Source organism: Oncorhynchus keta, chromosome 13 (genome assembly GCF_023373465.1).
Source record: "Oncorhynchus keta strain PuntledgeMale-10-30-2019 chromosome 13, Oket_V2, whole genome shotgun sequence".
In the NCBI taxonomy this organism is placed as follows: domain Eukaryota; kingdom Metazoa; phylum Chordata; class Actinopteri; order Salmoniformes; family Salmonidae; genus Oncorhynchus; species Oncorhynchus keta.
Genome location: NC_068433.1, coordinates 24,151,209 through 24,169,356, shown reverse-complemented (window position 1 = coordinate 24,169,356; position 18,148 = coordinate 24,151,209). Strand labels below are relative to the sequence as shown.

At 44.5% G+C, this 18,148-nt stretch overlaps 1 protein-coding gene across 1 annotated transcript in view; it reads right to left on the bottom strand.

Annotated features, from left to right (window-relative positions):
- poln (polymerase (DNA directed) nu) overlaps positions 1–18,148 on the bottom strand; it is an 83,561-nt gene that overhangs the window by 827 nt on the left and 64,586 nt on the right. Inside the window, exons 22-26 of the mRNA XM_035783741.2 lie at positions 13,033–13,164; positions 2,010–2,120; positions 1,860–1,938; positions 957–1,024; positions 548–609 (exon numbers count right to left, since the gene is read on the bottom strand). Of these exons, the coding sequence (XP_035639634.2) occupies positions 548–609; positions 957–1,024; positions 1,860–1,938; positions 2,010–2,120; positions 13,033–13,164 (452 nt within the window). The remainder of the gene's footprint in view (positions 1–547; positions 610–956; positions 1,025–1,859; positions 1,939–2,009; positions 2,121–13,032; positions 13,165–18,148) is intronic.

The window sequence follows — 18,148 nt, the reverse complement described above, 5'->3', positions numbered from 1 at the left end:
GTGTGCGTAGCACCACACTGACCTAGATTCTCTCAGGGTCTCATCATCACTCACCTGGCCTCCCGCTGTCACACAGCAAGACAGGAAGCAGCTAGCTACTGTTGCTACTACTTTACCAATAAAACACATACTAAGCCTACGCTAAGCTAACTTAGCAGTTTCCTTGCTAGCTACTGTAGCTACTACCTTACCAATAAAACACATACTAAGCCTACGCTAAGCTAACTTAGCTAGTTTTCTTGCTAGCTACGGGAGCTACTACCTTATCAATAAAACACATACTAGGCCTACGCTAAGCTAACTTAGCTAGATTCCTTGCTAGTCTCTCTGCGAACTACTGAAGATAATAAAGGCGAAGCACATATCTCAGCTAGCGACCGGCGCCATTTCCTTTAGAATAAAACATAGCATAACGATAGGTTAAGTTAACCAGTCTCCCTGGTTGACAATATCAGCAAATGAAATACACACAACTGCTACAGTACAAATAAAAATTAAAAATGAAATACTTTTCCTTACTTTTAGGTCTTTAGTCCTATTCACTTACTTTGAGATGAACTCCCAGACAATCGATGTGTTGCAGGGACTCCATAGTGTTCTTGACCAACACTGTGTCACAAAGGGACAGACAGAAACACATACTAATAAATAATACAATACAAGCCATCTAGCAGACGCTTTTATCTAAAGCAACTTAGAGTCATGTGTGTATACATTTGTATGGGTGGATCCAGCGGGAATCGTACCCACGACCCTTGGTGTTGCAAGCGCCATGCTCTACCAACGGAACCACACGGGACCCCACTGAGCCACACAGGACCACATATTACATATGAATATCTCTGATGAGTTGAAGTAGGATGAAGCGTGAAGATTCTATATCTCATGTGTATGACCCGGAGAGAAGAGGGGGATTGTGTGACGTCTGACCTTTGTGTGATTTTGTGACGTCTCACCTGCGAACTCCCCCACCTGAGAGTCCTCCACCTCGTAGAGCAGCTCGTCATGGAGCTGAGCTATCAGCCTGGACAGGACATAATACATAAAGAGATAGTGAGAGAAAGAAAGAAAGAGAGAAAGAAAGAAAAGGGGACAAGAGGTGAGAGAGAAAAAGGAATAGAGAAGAAAACACCGCCTCCCGACTGGAGCAGCGGTCTAAGGCACTGCATTGCTCGGGACGTCACTACAGACCGGCGTGATCGGAAGTCTCATAGGGCGGCGCACAATTGGCCCAGCATTGTCCGGGTTAGGGGAGGGTTTGGCCGGGGTAGGCCGTCATTGTAAATAAGAATTTGTTCTTAACTGACTTGCCTAGTTAAGTAAAGGTTAAAGAAAAAAGAAATAGAGGGAGGGAGTAGAGAAGATTGAGAAGACACGTGGGTTGCGTCAGAGAGAGCACTCAGGGTAAAAAGAGAAAGATGAGTGGTTGTAACTGATGATTGCGGCAAGGTAAGTGAATGATGCGGAGTGACTTGATGACCCTGAGCTATGATTATGAGGGATGAGCGGAGGGAGGGGAGAGAGAGGGCAAGGAAGGGAAGGCATGGAGGGAGATAGAAAGGGAGGGAAAGAGGGAAGGATGGAGGAAGGGAAAGAGAATCTTGGCAGCAGGGTTGGTAGATTCAATTTTAACTCAGAAGATAAATTGAAAGTCAATTCCTGGAATGAAAATGGCCCATTATTGTATGGAGAACAGGAGGAAGAGAAGGGTGAGGAGAGGCAAAGTTGGGTTGCATCTCAAATGGCACCCTATTCTGTAGATAGTGCACTACTAATTGCGAGAACCCATAGGGCTCTGGTCAAAAGTAGTGCACTATATAGGGAATAGGGTACCATTTGAGATGTAGTCTTGGTCTAACCTGGCAGAGAGAGAGCTGGAGGAGGAGACTTGAGAGAAGATACGGATCATGGCCATCTTACACAGGTCAGCAGCTGACCCTAGAGAGAAGAAACAGGAAGCCAGAAGAGAAGTTAACCCAAGCATGCACGCACGCACGCACGCACGCTACCTTGGACCACAAAGTTGACGGCCTGTCTCTCAGCCTGCATGCGGACTCCCCAGTCTGTAGAGTGGATGTGAGGAAGTGTCCTTCGCCGGCCCATAATAGACACCACGTAACCTAGGCAACAACACACAAGTACAGTACTAGAGGTTATTTACACTGCAATTGGAAGGTATGAGGAAGGATGATGTGTTTGGTATTCTAACAGGTTTTATTCTGGATCAAAAGGGGGCTTAGGTGGTGGGCGCAGAAGTTGCAATGGGTGTGGTTGGCCCGGCTGAATTTTAGAGAACATTTTGGCTGTGTAGAGAAATGCTGGTATTTTTAAGTCAATTTCCTGCAATTCTTCACATTTCTTAATGGAGTTGGGATCCATTTTTGCAGTTTTAAAGCTAATTTGCTGCAATTCTACACTTTTTGCCATGTATCTGAGAGAACATTGGGCCGTTTTAAAGCTAATTTCCTGCAATTCTATGCATTTTGCATAGAACACAATGCTGTGTTCTTTTGCTCAAACATAATAACAAACTCAATACTGCTAAATTCATTGTTTTTTTTTTTAAATTTTCAAGCTTTTATTTTGGTGATTATTTTTAGTTCTCAAAGATTATATATATATTTTTTAAATTACATAGTGGCTGTGGTTCCGGATTTTCTGGAAATCTGATTTTATGCGGCAAAAAAATAAATAATGTGCACACATTTTTTTTAAATGTAGCTGCTGCACACTCCGCTGCCTACGCAGCTGCTGCTCAGTGCTGCTTGATTGGTGATGAACGCCTTTGACTGGTGTAGCCTACACACTTCATGTTTTACACTAAGGACATGGTCAGCAACTACTGCATTCCATGTCTCAGTAAACTATTAAACATAAGCGAGTTTTCATGTTCTTTTTTCAGGAGGGGAGCTAGGCTACATGCAGCTATTTACATGTTGTACACAAAAGATCAACGTGTTTGTACAAACTCGCAGATTGTTTCTTGCCCCAATGCAGTTACAGTGCATTCGGAAAGTATTCAGACCCCTTTTCCAAATGTTGTTACCTTACAGACTTTTTATAAAATTGATTAAATTGTTTTCTCCCTGATCCATCTACACACAGTACCCCATAATTTCAAAACAAAAACAGGTTTTCAGTCATTTTTGCAGATGTATTAAAAATAAAAAACTGAAATATAACATTTACATAAGTATTCAGACCCTTTAATCAGTACTTTGTTGAAGCACCTTTGGCAGTGATTACAGCCTTGTGTCTTCTTGGGCACACCTGTATTTGGGGAGTTTTTCCCATTCTTCTCTGCAGATCCTCAAGCTCTGTCGGGTTGGATGGAGAGCGTCGCTGCACCTCTATTTTCAGGTCTCTCCAGAGATGTTTGATCGGGTTCAAGTCCGGGCTCTGGCAGGGCCACACAAGGACATTCAGAGACTTGTCCCGAAGCCACTCCTGTGTTGTCTTGGCTGTGTGCTTTGGGTCGTTGTCCTGTTAGAAGGTGAGCCTTTGCCCCGAGTCTGAGGTCCTGAGCGCTCTGGAGTAGGTTTTCATCAAAGATCTCTCTATACTTGGTTCCATTAATTTTTCCTCGATCCTGACTAGTCTTCAAGTCCATGTCGCTGAAAAACATCCCCACAGCATGATGCTGCCACAACAATTTTATTTAACAAGGAAAGTCCGTTAAGAACAAATTATTATTTACAATGACGGCCTACACCGGCCAACGCTGGGCCAATTGTGCGCCGCTCTATGGGACAACCAATCACGGGTCGGTTGTGATATAGCCTGGATTCAAACCAGTGTGTCTGTATTGACGCCTCTAGCACTGAGATGCAGTGTCTTAGACCGCTGCGTGACTCAGGACCACATAGGGATAGTGCCAGGTTTCCTTCAGATGTGACGCTTGGCATTCAGGACATAGAGTTCAATCTTAGTTTCATCAGACCAGAGAATCTTATTTCTCATGGTCTGTGTCCACACACACGCACACGCACGCACGCACGCACGCACGCACGCACGCACACACACACACACACACACACTCAAACTTCCCATCCCTGACACTCAGACTTCCCAAACACCAACCCACACACCCGCACACTCACCCACCCACACGTGCCCACGTCAGGCATGTCTGTCCTAGTGCATTCCAGTATTAGACAAAGGCCCCAGGCTTTACAGGCAAATCCTTCTGGAAACACAGTGAGGTAATCCACAGCCATACACACAGAATGACCCTCTGTAATGTGTTTGTGTGTGTTTGCAGTGAGTGTGTGTTCATTCATAGCATCTGTGTTCGCAGTGAGTGTGTGTCGGTTGTATTATTTCACCCCATACAACGGGGGCTACACGCGTGACCTGGCCTACAGGAATGTGACCTATTGGTCTAGGGTATAATGACAAGCATGTAAAAGGGCTAACTGGTTGTCAACATTCATTCATAGAGTCACGGATGGCTAGTGTGATGGTCATACATAGGAATGTGCATGGGTGTGAATGTTTACATTTGACTGTGTTGGAGCCATGAATGAGGCTTGCGTGTGTACACTGACCGTACAAAACATTAAGAACACCTGCTCTTTCCATGACCAGGTGAATCCAGGTGAAAGCTATGATCCCTTATTGATGTCACTTGTTAAATCCACTTCAATCAGTGTAGATGAAGGGGAGTACAGGTTAAAAAAATATTTTTAAGCCTCGAGACATGGGTTGTGTATGTGAGCATTCAGAGGTTGAATGGGCAAGACAAAAGACTTAAGTGCTTTTGAACGGGTAGCAGGTTCCAGGCGCACAGGTTTGTGTCAAGAACAACAGTTTCCCGTGTGTATCAAGAATGGTCCACCGCCCAAAAAGACAGTCAGCCAACTTGACACAACTGTGGGAAGCATTGGAGTCAACATGTGCCAGCTTCCCTGTGGAGGTGAGGGGTGCAACTCAATATTAGGAAGGTGTTCTTAATGCTTTGTGTGTAGCATGTCAGGACATGTCATATTCATTAATATAACTTTGCATGATTTTCAAAGAATGTCTTATAAGAACAAACAGGATTGTGTATGTTTATATATAGGTATACATTAGTTTGACGACCAGTGTTTGAAATCAGTACATTTATTTATCTAATGAGTGTCTTTCTTTAAAAAACATTTTTTTCAAGTATTTTTATTGAGATTTCTTTCTGTTTCAGTGTAAACAATGATTGAAATATACTGCATATGTGATTTTATACATTGAAATATTACATGGAAATGTTTTTTTAACATTTACATTTACATTTAAGTCATTTAGCAGACGCTCTTATCCAGAGCGAGGTAGGAATGTATATGCCTATAAAAAAAATATATTAAATACTTAAAATAATACTTTCAAAACAAAACGTACATTAAAAACAACAACAAAGGAAAAGCAAAACACAGCTGGTCTTCAAAATGATTCAAAGTCAGGCTAATATTAAACACTCACAAAGACAGATAAGAACAGGCAGTTTCCTGTGGAGAGAAATTGCAGTGTCTCTACGTAGGTAAAGAAAAGCTGCCACATTCTGTAGAATTTGCCAGACGAACCCCATGGGACAAATGCTATCTTTTTCAATTTACTAAAGTGTAAGACATCTTTAATCCACACAAAATTAGGAGAGGGCGATTTCCACCGAAGTAAAATCAACCTTCTTGCCACAACAAACTCAAAAAGGCTACAAAGTCTGATTTATATTTTGCCATTATCAAAGAATAATGTTATGTTATGACAGTAGGAGGAGCAAAATGCACCAGTACTACTCACGTCACGGATAAAGCTGCACCTTTCTATCTATTGAAATGACTATTGGGAAGGTGGAATTTAGCTGAGAGTTGTTGCAACAATGCAAATGTGCCGTCGACATACAAATCATTGAAGGATTTGATGCCAAGGTTAAACCCAACGGCGAAGGCTCCATCTACTATCGATGGACGGAGAAAACGTGACTTCTGATTAGAGGGGCCCTTAATGAATAGGTTTGCAATCCAATGTGACGTCTAAACTGGTTCCAGATCTTGAGAGTGGTTTTTACTCAAATGGTTCTGGTATAACCTGAAATAGCAGAGTTAATAGGCAAGTTTGCCAAAGCAGCCAATGAGAATGGCATACAGGGGGAAATACTCTATCTTCAACCATGCTGGAATGACATGTGGGGCATCTGTACGCATCCAGTACTGAATTACATGGAAGTTGGCAGCCCAACTGAATCAATAGTAGGGTCAGCTAGAGTATTACATTTATCAAAATGTTCAGAAGGCTATAAAGATGCATAGAAGTCCTTAAACTGATTATTTATCAGCTGGGGATCGATTGTTGCACCTGTGGGCGTTTGAATATGAGACATTTTGTGAGTAGAGGAAGGCTGGCAAAGTTGATGAGAAAGCAATTTACTTCTCTTGTCGCCATACTCACAGTGAGTATGTCACGACGCCAGTTGACAAGGTATCGAATTCAGTGTGTAAAGAGAGTCGATCCCTGTGGACTGCAATAGCATCGAATAGCCCCGTGATATGCAACTGTTCAGGGAAGTCAGGAACCAATACACGCAGTCAGTCAGGAAAGCTAAGGCCAGCTTCTTCAGGCAGAAGTTTGCATCCTGTAGCTCCAACTCCAAAAAGTTCTGGGACACTGTGAAGTCCATGGAGAAGAAGAGCACCTCCTCCCAGCTGCCCACTGCACTGAGGCTAGGAAACACGGTCTCCACCGATAAATCCATGATTATCGAAAACTTCAATAAGCACTTCTCAACGGCTGGCCATGCCTTCCGCCTGGCTACTTACTCCAACCTCGGCCAACAGCTCCGCCCCCCCCCGTAGCTCCTCACCCAAGCCTCTCCAGGTTCTCCTTTACCCAAATCCAGATAGCAGATGTTCTGAAAGAGCTGCAAAACCTGGACCCGTACAAATCAGCTGGGCTTGACAATCTGGACCCGCTATTTCTGAAACTATCTGCCGCCATTGTCGCAACCCCTATTACCAGCCTGTTCAACCTCTCTTTCATATCGTCTGAGATCCCCAAGGATTGGAAAGCTGCCGCAGTCATCCCACTCTTCAAAGGGGGAGACACCCTGGACCCAAACTGTTATAGACCTATATCCATCCTGCCCTGCCTATCTAAGGTCTTCGAAAGCCAAGTCAACAAACAGGTCACTGACCATCTCGAATCCCACCGTACCTTCTCCGCTGTGCAATCTGGTTTCCGAGCCGGTCACGGGTGCACCTCAGCCACACTCAAGGTACTAAACGATATCATAACCGCCATCGATAAAAGACAGTACTGTGCAGCCGTCTTCATTGACCTCGCCAAGGCTTTTGACTCTGTCAATCACCATATTCTTATCGGCAGACTCAATAGCCTCGGTTTTTCGGATGACTGCCTTGCCTGGTTCACCAATTACTTTGCAGACAGAGTTCAGTGTGTCAAATCGGAGGGCATGCTGTCCGGTCCTCTGGCAGTCTCTATGGGGGTGCCACAGGGTTCAATTCTCGGGCCGACTCTTTTCTCTGTATATATCAATGATGTTGCTCTTGCTGCGGGCGATTCCCTGATCCACCTCTATGCAGACGACACCATTCTATATACTTTCGGCCCGTCATTGGACACTGTGCTATCTAACCTCCAAACAAGCTTCAAAGGCATACAGCACTCCTTCCGTGGCCTCCAACTGCTCTTAAACGCGAGTAAAACCAAATGCATGCTTTTCAACCGATCGCTGCCTGCACCCGCATGCCCGACTAGCAGCACCACCCTGGATGGTTCCGACCTTGAATATGTGGACATCTATAAGTACCTAGGTGTCTGGCTAGACTGCAAACTCTCCTTCCAGACTCACATCAAACATCTCCAATCGAAAATCAAATCAAGAGTCGGCTTTCTATTCCGCAACAAAGCCTCCTTCACTCACGCTGCCAAGCTTACCCTAGTAAAACTGACTATCCTACCGATCCTCGACTTCGGCGATGTCATCTACAAAATGGCTTCCAACACTCTACTCAGCAAACTGGATGCTCCCATATTGTTTTTATACTGTTTTTTTTATTTATTTACTTTTCTGCTCTTTTGCACACCAATATCTCTCTCTACCTGTACATGACCATCTGATCATTTATCACTCCAGTGTTAATCTGCAAAATTGTATTATTCGCCTACCTCCTCATGCCTTTTGCACACATTGTATATAGACTGCCCATTTTTTCTACTGTGTTATTGACTTGTTAATTGTTTACTCCATGTGTAACTCTGTGTTGTCTGTTCACACTGCTATGCTTTATCTTGGCCAGGTCGCAGTTGCAAATGAGAACTTGTTCTCAACTAGCCTATAAAGGTGAAATAAAAAAATTAAAAAAATAAAATTTGGGGATGGTGAGGTAGCGTACAAAATTTGAATTGTCAGTTCAGTCTGCCTTCCCTCTGTTTTCTTTCAAAAGTAGTATGTGACATGATTTGACAAAAGGCACCAATTTGTGTATGAAAATTGCAGCTTTTCTCCCTTTACTTTGATAAAGATGGCCTACATAACCTTTCTGCATTCTAAAGTGATCAGAAACTCTCAGATGGGTCTCTTGTAAGAAAGCAAACGGTGTTTCCAGATGTTGAAGATGCTGAAGTACTCTACCACGTTTGACTGGTTGGTTCAAATATTTACAGTTCCAACTAGAACATGTAAGTATACTCCCAGCCGACTACCCCATTAAATTAGGTTGTTGAGTCATCATCCTTTAATTTAAATAAATTTAAATATTAGCAGAAGACCAAACTTGACATAAAAGAAAACAGTTGAACTACCTCCCATCAGTTGAAGTGTCTTCCCAAACAAGACCCGCGCATCCCATGCCAGTACACAAGCTCCTAAATACGCTCCAAGAAAACATAGTGGTTACAGTAGCTAGGCTAAACTCTTACCAAGTGGAGCGTGGTGACAATTTCACTACATGACCAAAAGTATGTGGACACCTTCTCATTGAACACCTCATTCCAAAATCGTGGGCATTCATATGGAGTTGGTCCCCCCGTTTGCTGCTATAACAGCCTAAACTCTTCTGGGAAAGCTTGGAACATTGCTGCGGGGACTTGCTTCCATTTAGCCACAAGGGCATTAGTGAGGTCGGGCACTGACGATTTTGCCTGGCTCGCAGTCTGCGTTCCAATTCATCCCAAAGGTGTTCGATGGGGTTGAGGTCAGGGCTCTGTGCAGGCCATTTAAGTTCTTCCACACCGATCTCGACAAACCATTTCTGTGTGGGCCTCCCTTTGTGCACGGGGGCATTGTCATGCTGAAACAAGAAAGGGCCTTCCCCAAACTGTTGCTACAAAGTTGGAAGCACAGAATCGTCTAGAATGGCATTATATTAAGATTTCCTTTCACTGGAACTAAGGAGTCTAGCCCAGACCATTATTCCTCCTCCACCAAACGTTACAGTTGGCACTATGCATTCGGGCACGTAGTGTTCTCCTGGCAACCTCCAAACCCAGATATGTCCATTGGACTGCCAGATGGTGAAGCGTGATTCATCACTCTAGAGATCGCGTTTACACTGCTCCAGAGTCCAATGGCGGCGAGCCATTGAACCCATTGTATGAAGCTCCCGACAAAGAGTTATTAGGCTGACATTGCTTCCAGAGGCAGTTTTGAACTCGGTTGTGAGTGTTGCAACCGAGGACAGACAATTTTTACATGCTACGCGCTACAAGCTACGTGCTTCAGCAATCAGTGGTCCCGTTGTGCTGAGCCGTTGCTTCTCCTAGACATTTTCACTTCACAATAACAGCCCTTACAGTTGACAGGGGCAGCTCTAGCAGGGCAAACATTTGACGAACTGACTTGTTGGAAAGGTGGCATCCTATGACGGTGCCACGCTGAAAGTCACTGAGCTCTTTAGTAAGGCCATTCTACTGCCAATGTTTGTCTATGGACATTGCATGGCGGTGTGCTCGATTTTATACACCGGCAGTGGTGTAACGTACATAAGTAAGAAATACTTTAAAGTACTACTTAAGTAGTTTTCTGGGGTATCTGTACTTTACTATTTATCTTTTTGCCAACTTTTACTCTTACTTCATTACATTCCTAAAGAAAATAATGTACTTTTTATTCTATACATTTTCCCTGACACCCAAAAGTACTCGTTACATTTTTACAGGAAAATGGTCCAATTCACACACTTATCAAGAGAACATACCTGATCATCCCTACTGCCTCTGATTTGGTGGACTCGCTAAACACAAATGCTTCATTTGTAAATTATGTCTGAGAGTTGGAGTGTGCCACTGGCTATCTGTCAATTTTTTAACATTTAATTTTTTAATTTATTTTTTACAAATGTTTTATTGTGACGTCTGGTTTGCTTAATATATATTTTTTTATTTAAATGGTGTCTACTTTTACTTTTGATACTCAAGTACATTTTAGCAATTCCATTTACTTCTGATACTTATTTTAGTATCAGATATTTTAAACCAAATACTTTTAGATTTTTACTCAAGTAGTATTTTACTGGGTGACTTTCACTTTTACTTGAGTCATTTTCTATTAAGGTATCTTTACTTTTACTCAAGTATGACAAATGAGTACTTTTTCCACCCCTGGCCAGCAACGGGTGTGGCTGAAATAGCTGAATCCACTAATTTGAAGTGGTGTCCACATACTTTGTATATATACAGCAACAACAAAAACTATAGAAAGCACAGTTTACCAATAGTGACAAGTAAAGTAACAACAGGGTGTTAAATCAAATAACATAGGCAGCATGACAGCTTATGGTCGATCTAGTGTCACTCATCAAAATAAAAATGGACCTGTTTCACAAGCCCACACAGAAAACAGTGAAGAAAGATCTAAGATTTTTTATTTTAATTGAGACTTACTATTTCAGCTGACGACGAGGAGAATGTACGTATCAGGCAAATAGAACACTAGAAGGCACTGTAGTAGGCTCCATGTGTTGGGCCTTACATATCAAACGCTGCACTGCAGATAGGCTAAGTGTCCATCTCGTTGCTCCGGTCAGGCCGGGGGAGCAGTTTCCTTCAAGTTCTAGATAAAGTTTGCGGCGGTCGGGTCGTTGAACTTGTGAAGAGCTCCGCTCGGTAGCATGATCCTCAGCTCGGCTGGGAAGAAGAGGCCAAACTTTACTCCCGGACAGGTGTGCAGAAGCCGCTTTGCGTTGTCAAACGCTGCTCGTTTCTTGGCCGCGGAGGCAGTGAAGTCTGTGAAGATGGACAGTCTCTTGATGTGTGTGTGTGTAGGTTTACTATCTATTACACATCAGTGTTTGTGAACTGAAGATGCATCTGTAAATCCCCTTTTCACTGTGTCCTCTTGATGACTTGTCCTATTTTCTCTCTCTCTCTTTTAATTTCCCCTGTTGGTCCTGGATATATAAAGCTCCCCGCCACCTCCTCCTCTTCCCTTCATCATGTCTTTAGAAGTATAGGTATGACACTTGTCCTTTGGGGACCTCCCTGATAGTGTGTGATGGCTAAGGAAGTATATGGAAAATAAGGAGGATGCCAGTGCGAAATGGGGCCAGAGCTAATTTCAACATCAGAGTATAAATCAACAATTCTGCTTTGATGAGAGGCATGCACTGCTAGATAGCACTATATTCAGTTAGAGAAAATGGCTACACGCACGCACGCAAACACACGCAAACACACACACGCACACGCACGCACGCACGCACACACACACACACACACACACACACACACACACACACACACACACACACACACACACACACACACACACACACACACACACACACACACACACACACACACACACACACACACACACACACACACACGTCTCTTGGGCCTAGCTAGAGCAGATTGCAAGCTGAGATGTTTATTGATCAACTGAAATCTCTGTTAGGCTGTGAGAGAGATAGAGGGAGAAAGAGAGAGTTAGGGAGAACGAAGCGAGAGAAAGAGAGAGTGAGAGGAGGGAAAAAGAGAGAAATAGAAGGAGAAAAATAAAGAGAGAGAGAGACAGCGAGAGAGAAAGAGGTTAGGGAGAGAGATAGTGTGTTTGTGAGAGAGAGAGAGACAGCGAGAGAGAAAGAGGTTAGGGAGAGAGTTAGTGTGTTTGTGAGAGAGAGAGCTCCAGCCCTGACAGGTGAGGCTGATAAATCCCAGGAGTGGCGCCACAGCGATGACTGAAATTAAAACGGTCCGTTCCGGGCGACATTACACGGGTCCCCAGTGAGCATGCTCAGTTACAGCATTTTTGTGGCTATCTGTGTGGCGTCTCACGAGCATTCCATGGCGCTCGGCTCATTTAGAGATGAAGAGGGTGTAGTAACGGTGATTGGTTGCCACGGGTGACAGAGTGCGTGTCAGGGTCGATGGCTGTTATGCCACTGTGACAGAGACCCTCTCTGCTATACTCGTTCTAGAAGTTTAAACTTGAACTGCATATTTTAACTGACTACGATAAGAATTTTTATCAGAAAATTTTCTCAAAATGTTCCAACTGTAAAAAGTATCAATATATAAGACATCAGGGTAACACAGAACATGTGTTTAGGGGGCAGGTCAATCTCAATGAACACAAGACGCAAGAAAAGCTAAGTATTCCTGAATCATTGTTGAGAAATCTTAGTCACACCAACCAACGTCTTTCCTCCATATCAGAGTTTTAAGCTGTAAAAGGTGTTTTCAGCGTTCAAAGACGTCGATTGGCCTTATTGCCTGAACTAAACATTTCAGTGTGATTGAGAGTGCAGAGACCAGGGAGTGTGTGTGTGTTGACTCTAGGCCGCAGTGCTACAGTCTCAGGTGTACTGTGTAGACATATCGGCCAGGATATATCGAGTGTCCTAGTTGAACCATTACACCACCAACCTCTTTCCTCCCCGTCCACAGGCAGTTTGTCTCAGTCCTGCCAATACAAGCACATATTTTTCCTCACCCACTAATGCACACACAAAGTGGATCCCTCCCTCCCACAAACACGCATCCACCCATACGCACAGAAAGACACACACAGAGTGAGCCCACCCCCCCACCCCACACACATACCTTGTTTGTGGCACTGCTGGATGGTGGTGTGTATGAAGGTCTGGACCTCTCTGTAGGTGTGGAGGAAGCTGTCCTGGAAGTGGCTGGCCTGTTCAGCAGTAACACCCAGGATGCCCGACAGACGCTCCCTACCTGGGGGAGACAGACAACCATAACATATATCGCCCACATTCAATGCCAGTTTTATCCATTCCCCTCTATTTATTTGGAGCCCCATTAGCTTTTGCAGAGGCAGCAGCTATTTTTCCTGGGTCCACAAAAAACATGACAAGTAACAAAACACTGGTACACTGACAGACAAGGACACTCACCCAAATGTGATATACAAACAATACAACAAACAAAATATAATGTGTATATGTAATCAAGGACTGATTTCGACCTGGGACACAAGGTGAGTGCAATTACTTATCAGGTAGAACAGAAAACAAACAGTACTCTGGACCTCCAAGGTCCACATTTGAATACCCCTGCCATATACCATAGCATAGTGATACAAAGTGATACAACATTTGTACCACAATATGTACCGTACCAGTCAAAAGTTTGGACACACCTAGTCATTCAAGGGTTTCTTATTTTTACTATTTTCTACATTGTAGAAAAATAGTTAAGACATCAAAACTATGAAATAACACATATGGAATCATGTAGTAACCAAAGAAGTGTGAAACAAATCAAAATATATTTTAGATTCTTCAAAGTTGCCACCCTTTGCCTTGATGGCAGCTTTGCACACTCTTGGCATTTTCTCAACCAGCTTCACCTGGAATACTTTTCCAACAGTCTTGGAGGAGTTCCTACATATGCTGAGCACTTGTTGGCTGCTTTTCCTTCACTCTGTGGTCCAAATCATCCCAAACCATCTCAATTGGGTTGTGGTTAGGTGATTGTGGAGGCCAGGTCATCTGCTGCAGTGCTCAATCACTCTCCTTCTTGGTCAAAAATAGCCCTTACACAGCCTGGAAGTGTGTTTGGTCAAAAATAGCCCGTACACAGCCTGGAGGTATGTTGTGTCATTGTCCTCTTGAAAAACAAATGATAGTCCCACTAAGCTCAAACCAGATGGGATGGCTTATCGCTGCAGAATGCTGTGGTAGCCATGCTGGTTAAGTGTGCCTTGAATTCTAAATAAATCTTTGACAGTGTCACCAGCAAAGCACGTCCCACACCATCACACCTCCTCCTCCATGCTTCACGGTGGGAACAACACATGCGGAGATAATCCGTTCACCTACTCTGCGTCTCACAAAGACACGATGGTTGGTACCAAAAATGTCAAATTTGGACTCAAAGGACAGATTTCCAACGGTCTAATGTCCATTGCTCGTGTTTCTTGGTCCAAGCAAGCCTCTTATTCTTATTGGTGTACTTTAGTAGTGGTTTCTTTACAGCCGACCATGAAGGCCTTATTCACGATGTCTCCTCTGAACAGTTGATGTTGAGATGTGTCTGTTACTTGAACTCCATGAAGCATTTATTTGGGCTGCAATTTCTGAGGCTGGTAAACTCTAATGAACTTATTCTCTGCAGTAGAAGTAACTCTGGGTCTTCCTTTCCTGTGGCGGTCATCATGAGACCCAGTTTCATCAAAGCGCTTGATGGTTGAAGAAACTTTCTAAGTTCTTGAAATTTTCCGGTTTGACTGACCTTCATGTCTTAAAGTAATGATTGTTTCTCTTTGCCTATTTGAGCTGTTCTTGCCATTATATGAACTTGGTATTTTACCAAATAGGGCTATCTTCTGTATACCACCCCTACTATGTCAAAACACAACTGACTGGCTCAAACGCTTTAAGAAGGAAAGAAATTCCACAAATTAACTTTTAACAAGGCACACCTGTTAATTGAAATGCATTCCAGGTTCCAGATAACTATCGGCCATTCCACCCTAGCTCTGGCCCAAAGGAGATTCGAGTCGAGAGAGTCGTGGCTCTGTGTGCTCAGTATGTGAGCCTGTATGTGTGTTCATAGGGTCAGAATGTTTGTGTATATTTGTGTTCACAGACTGCGTGTGTGTCCGTGTTCTGCAGCACTGTGTTTGTGTGTTCACAGTGTGTATATTCGCAGCGTGTGTGTGTTCCGTGGCACTGTGTGTGTGTGTGTCTGTGTTCTGTGGGTTAACGCGCGGCTGGTGATGAATAATGTTCTGCCAGACAGAGGGAGCGCCAGGGATGGTGCAGCAGGAGGGGCCAGTTGGCCCAGCGGAGACAAGCGCTAAGCCCCAAATCTGTGCCAGTCTGGGGCCCCTGCCTGGGTGGACGTGTCCCCCGTGCCCTCTACACACACACACACCCAGGGAAACACAGGGAGAGAGTGTGAACATGCAGGGATAGTGTGAGTGTGTTTTGGGGGGAGGGCGGCTCTATGTCACACAGAGAGATGGAGTTGGTCTGTTTGTGAAAATCATATACTTCTGTGTGAGTGTCAGTATGTATCAGTGCAGTTTGGATGTGTGTGTGCGCGTGTGTGTGTGCACGCTAAAGAGTGTGTGAGCGTGTACAGGCGAGTACGAGATAGAGGTAATTGACACAGTGCTGATTTTCTCAAAAACAAATGAAATCACAAAAAAGGTGTCTGGACCATCCTATAAGATGCCAGGGAACACCAATGATACATTTTAGGTCAATTGAGGCCACAAATGCTCAAATCTAATGTTATTTCCCTTCAGCAGCATACCACCCTGCATCCCAATGCTGGCTTGCTTCTGAACCTAAGCAGGGTTGCTGCCTGGATGGGAGGACAAATGCTGCTGGAAGCAGTGTTGGAGGGCCAGTAGGTGGAACTGCCTCAGCCCTAGGGCAGTGAAGGGGAAATTGCCCTTAGGGTGCCATCTTTCGGATGGGACGTTAAAACAGGTATCCTGACTTATCGTAAGAGTAGGGGTGTTAACCCCGATATCGTGGCTAAATTCCCAACCTGGCCCCATTGCAGCATGGCCACCAAATCATCCCCATCATTCCTAATTGGCATATATCACTTCTCACCTCTACACCTGATAGCTGAAGTGTGGCCGCCTCATCCACACATTGTTGGGGGATGAGGTGAGTTTTCCCCCTACTATGTGAAGCGCTTTGAGTACCTCAGTTGGTAGAAATGAAATCCAATGAATTTAAAATGAGTAACACTGATTTAGACACACCATATGATCAGGCTAGAAATGACATACTAAAGGGGTGTGATTAGCTAATCATGTTTGACCCTTCACCTGATAACAGTTTACCACTGGAGATGTGTGTGTGAGTGAGGAGAAGGTCTATTATAGGGAGTGAGCGAAGGCAACCGGTTGCCACAGGGCAGGTAAGGATTGCAAGAAGGCAGTAGTGTGTGTGTGTGTGTGTGTGTGTGTGTGTGTGTGTGTGTGTGTGTGTGTGTGTGTGTGTGTGTGTGTGTGTGTGTGTGTGTGTGTGTGTGTGTGTGTGTGTGAGGAAGTCTACAATGGAGTGTGAGTATGTGAGGCACCACATACCAGCTGAATGAGGTCAGTCCTGTGTGACCCTCCAGCCTCGTTACTGCTCACGCACATCTCTCTCTCTCCTTCTCCTCCACATCTCTCTATCTCTCTCCTCCACATCTCTCTCTCTCCTTCTCCTCCACATCTCTCTCCCTTCTCCTCCACATCAATCTCTCTCTCTCCTTCTCCTCCACATCTCTCTCTCTCCTTCTCCTCCACATCTCTCTATCTCTCTCCTCCACATCAATCTCTCTCTCTCCTCCACATCTCTCTCTCCTCATCAATCTCTCTCTCTCCTCCACATCAATCTCTCTCTCTCCTCCACATCAATCTCTCTCTCTCCTCCACATCAATCTCTCTCTCTCCTCCACATCAATCTCTCTCTCTCCTCCACATCTCTCTATCTCTCTCCTCCACATCTCTCTATCTCTCTCCTCCACATCTATCTCTCTCCTCCTCCTCCACATCTCTCTATCTCTCTCCTCCACATCAATATCTCTCTCTCCTCCACATCCATCCATCTCTCTCCTCCACATCTCTCTATCTCTCTCCTCCACATCCATCTCTCTCTCTCCTCCACATCTCTCTCCTCCACACCAATCTCTCTCTCTCCTCCACATCCATCTCTCTCCTCTTTCTTTCTTTCTCTCTCTCTCCCACACCTCTTTTCCAATTCCGTCTCTTTTTCTCTCCTCTCTTTCTTCCTCTCTCGTTCCCCCTGTTCCTCTCCCAGAGTGCAACAGTCAACACTTGGCCTCTTTCTCTTCTGATCCATTTGTGTGTGCGTCTGTCTCCATGGCCAATACCTCCCCTCCCCCCTCCTCTTCTCCCTCTGCCTGATTATTGTCTCCGGGAGAAAGCTTCCTTTTAGTATTCCGTAACCAAGGAGACGAGCCACTAGGAAGGCCTAGGCTGTCTACGCTGAAAACGAACGCTCTCCCTCACTCCACTAACCCCCTCTCCTTTCCTCCCTGTGTTTTTCTCCTCCTTTCTCAGCTTCTCTGATCCTCATTGACGACAGATACACAATGTATCACGTCTTATGCTATTAAAAACATTCAAATCAGCCGTGTGGCTTCCTTCCCTCTCTACCATGCGCGCGCATGCACACACACACACACACACACACACACACAGTCATAATGAAACATGTCATTGAAAGACCAAAGAATACTCCATCATCAAGTCCCTTTGTCACTGAACGCACTCATCTGTGAAAAGACAAACACCCATACATGTCAGAGCTGTAACTGTGTGCGTGAGTCTGAGTGGTGGTTTCCGGGCAATGATACTGCACTCGCAGCTAGCCAGCCACACACACACACTAACATTGACAGACCACTGCCAGCCATCACAACCTCTCAACGTCTCCTAATCCTCTACTACTGCCTGCCTGACAGCACAGCCTGAAGGCTCCCTTACTGCTACGCACGTGTGTGTGTGTGTGTGTGTGTGTGTGTGTGTGTGTGTGTGTGTGTGTGTGTGTGTGTGTGTGGACGTGTTTAAGTATACTCACAAGAATAGTACATTTACAAACATTTTACCAACAGGGGACATTTTATTAGTCCACACAAGGTCAAATGCGATTTCTCAGGGGTATAGGGTTAAGGTTAAAATTAGTGTTAGAATTAGGTTTAGGGTGTCACGCCCTGTTCGAGGTAT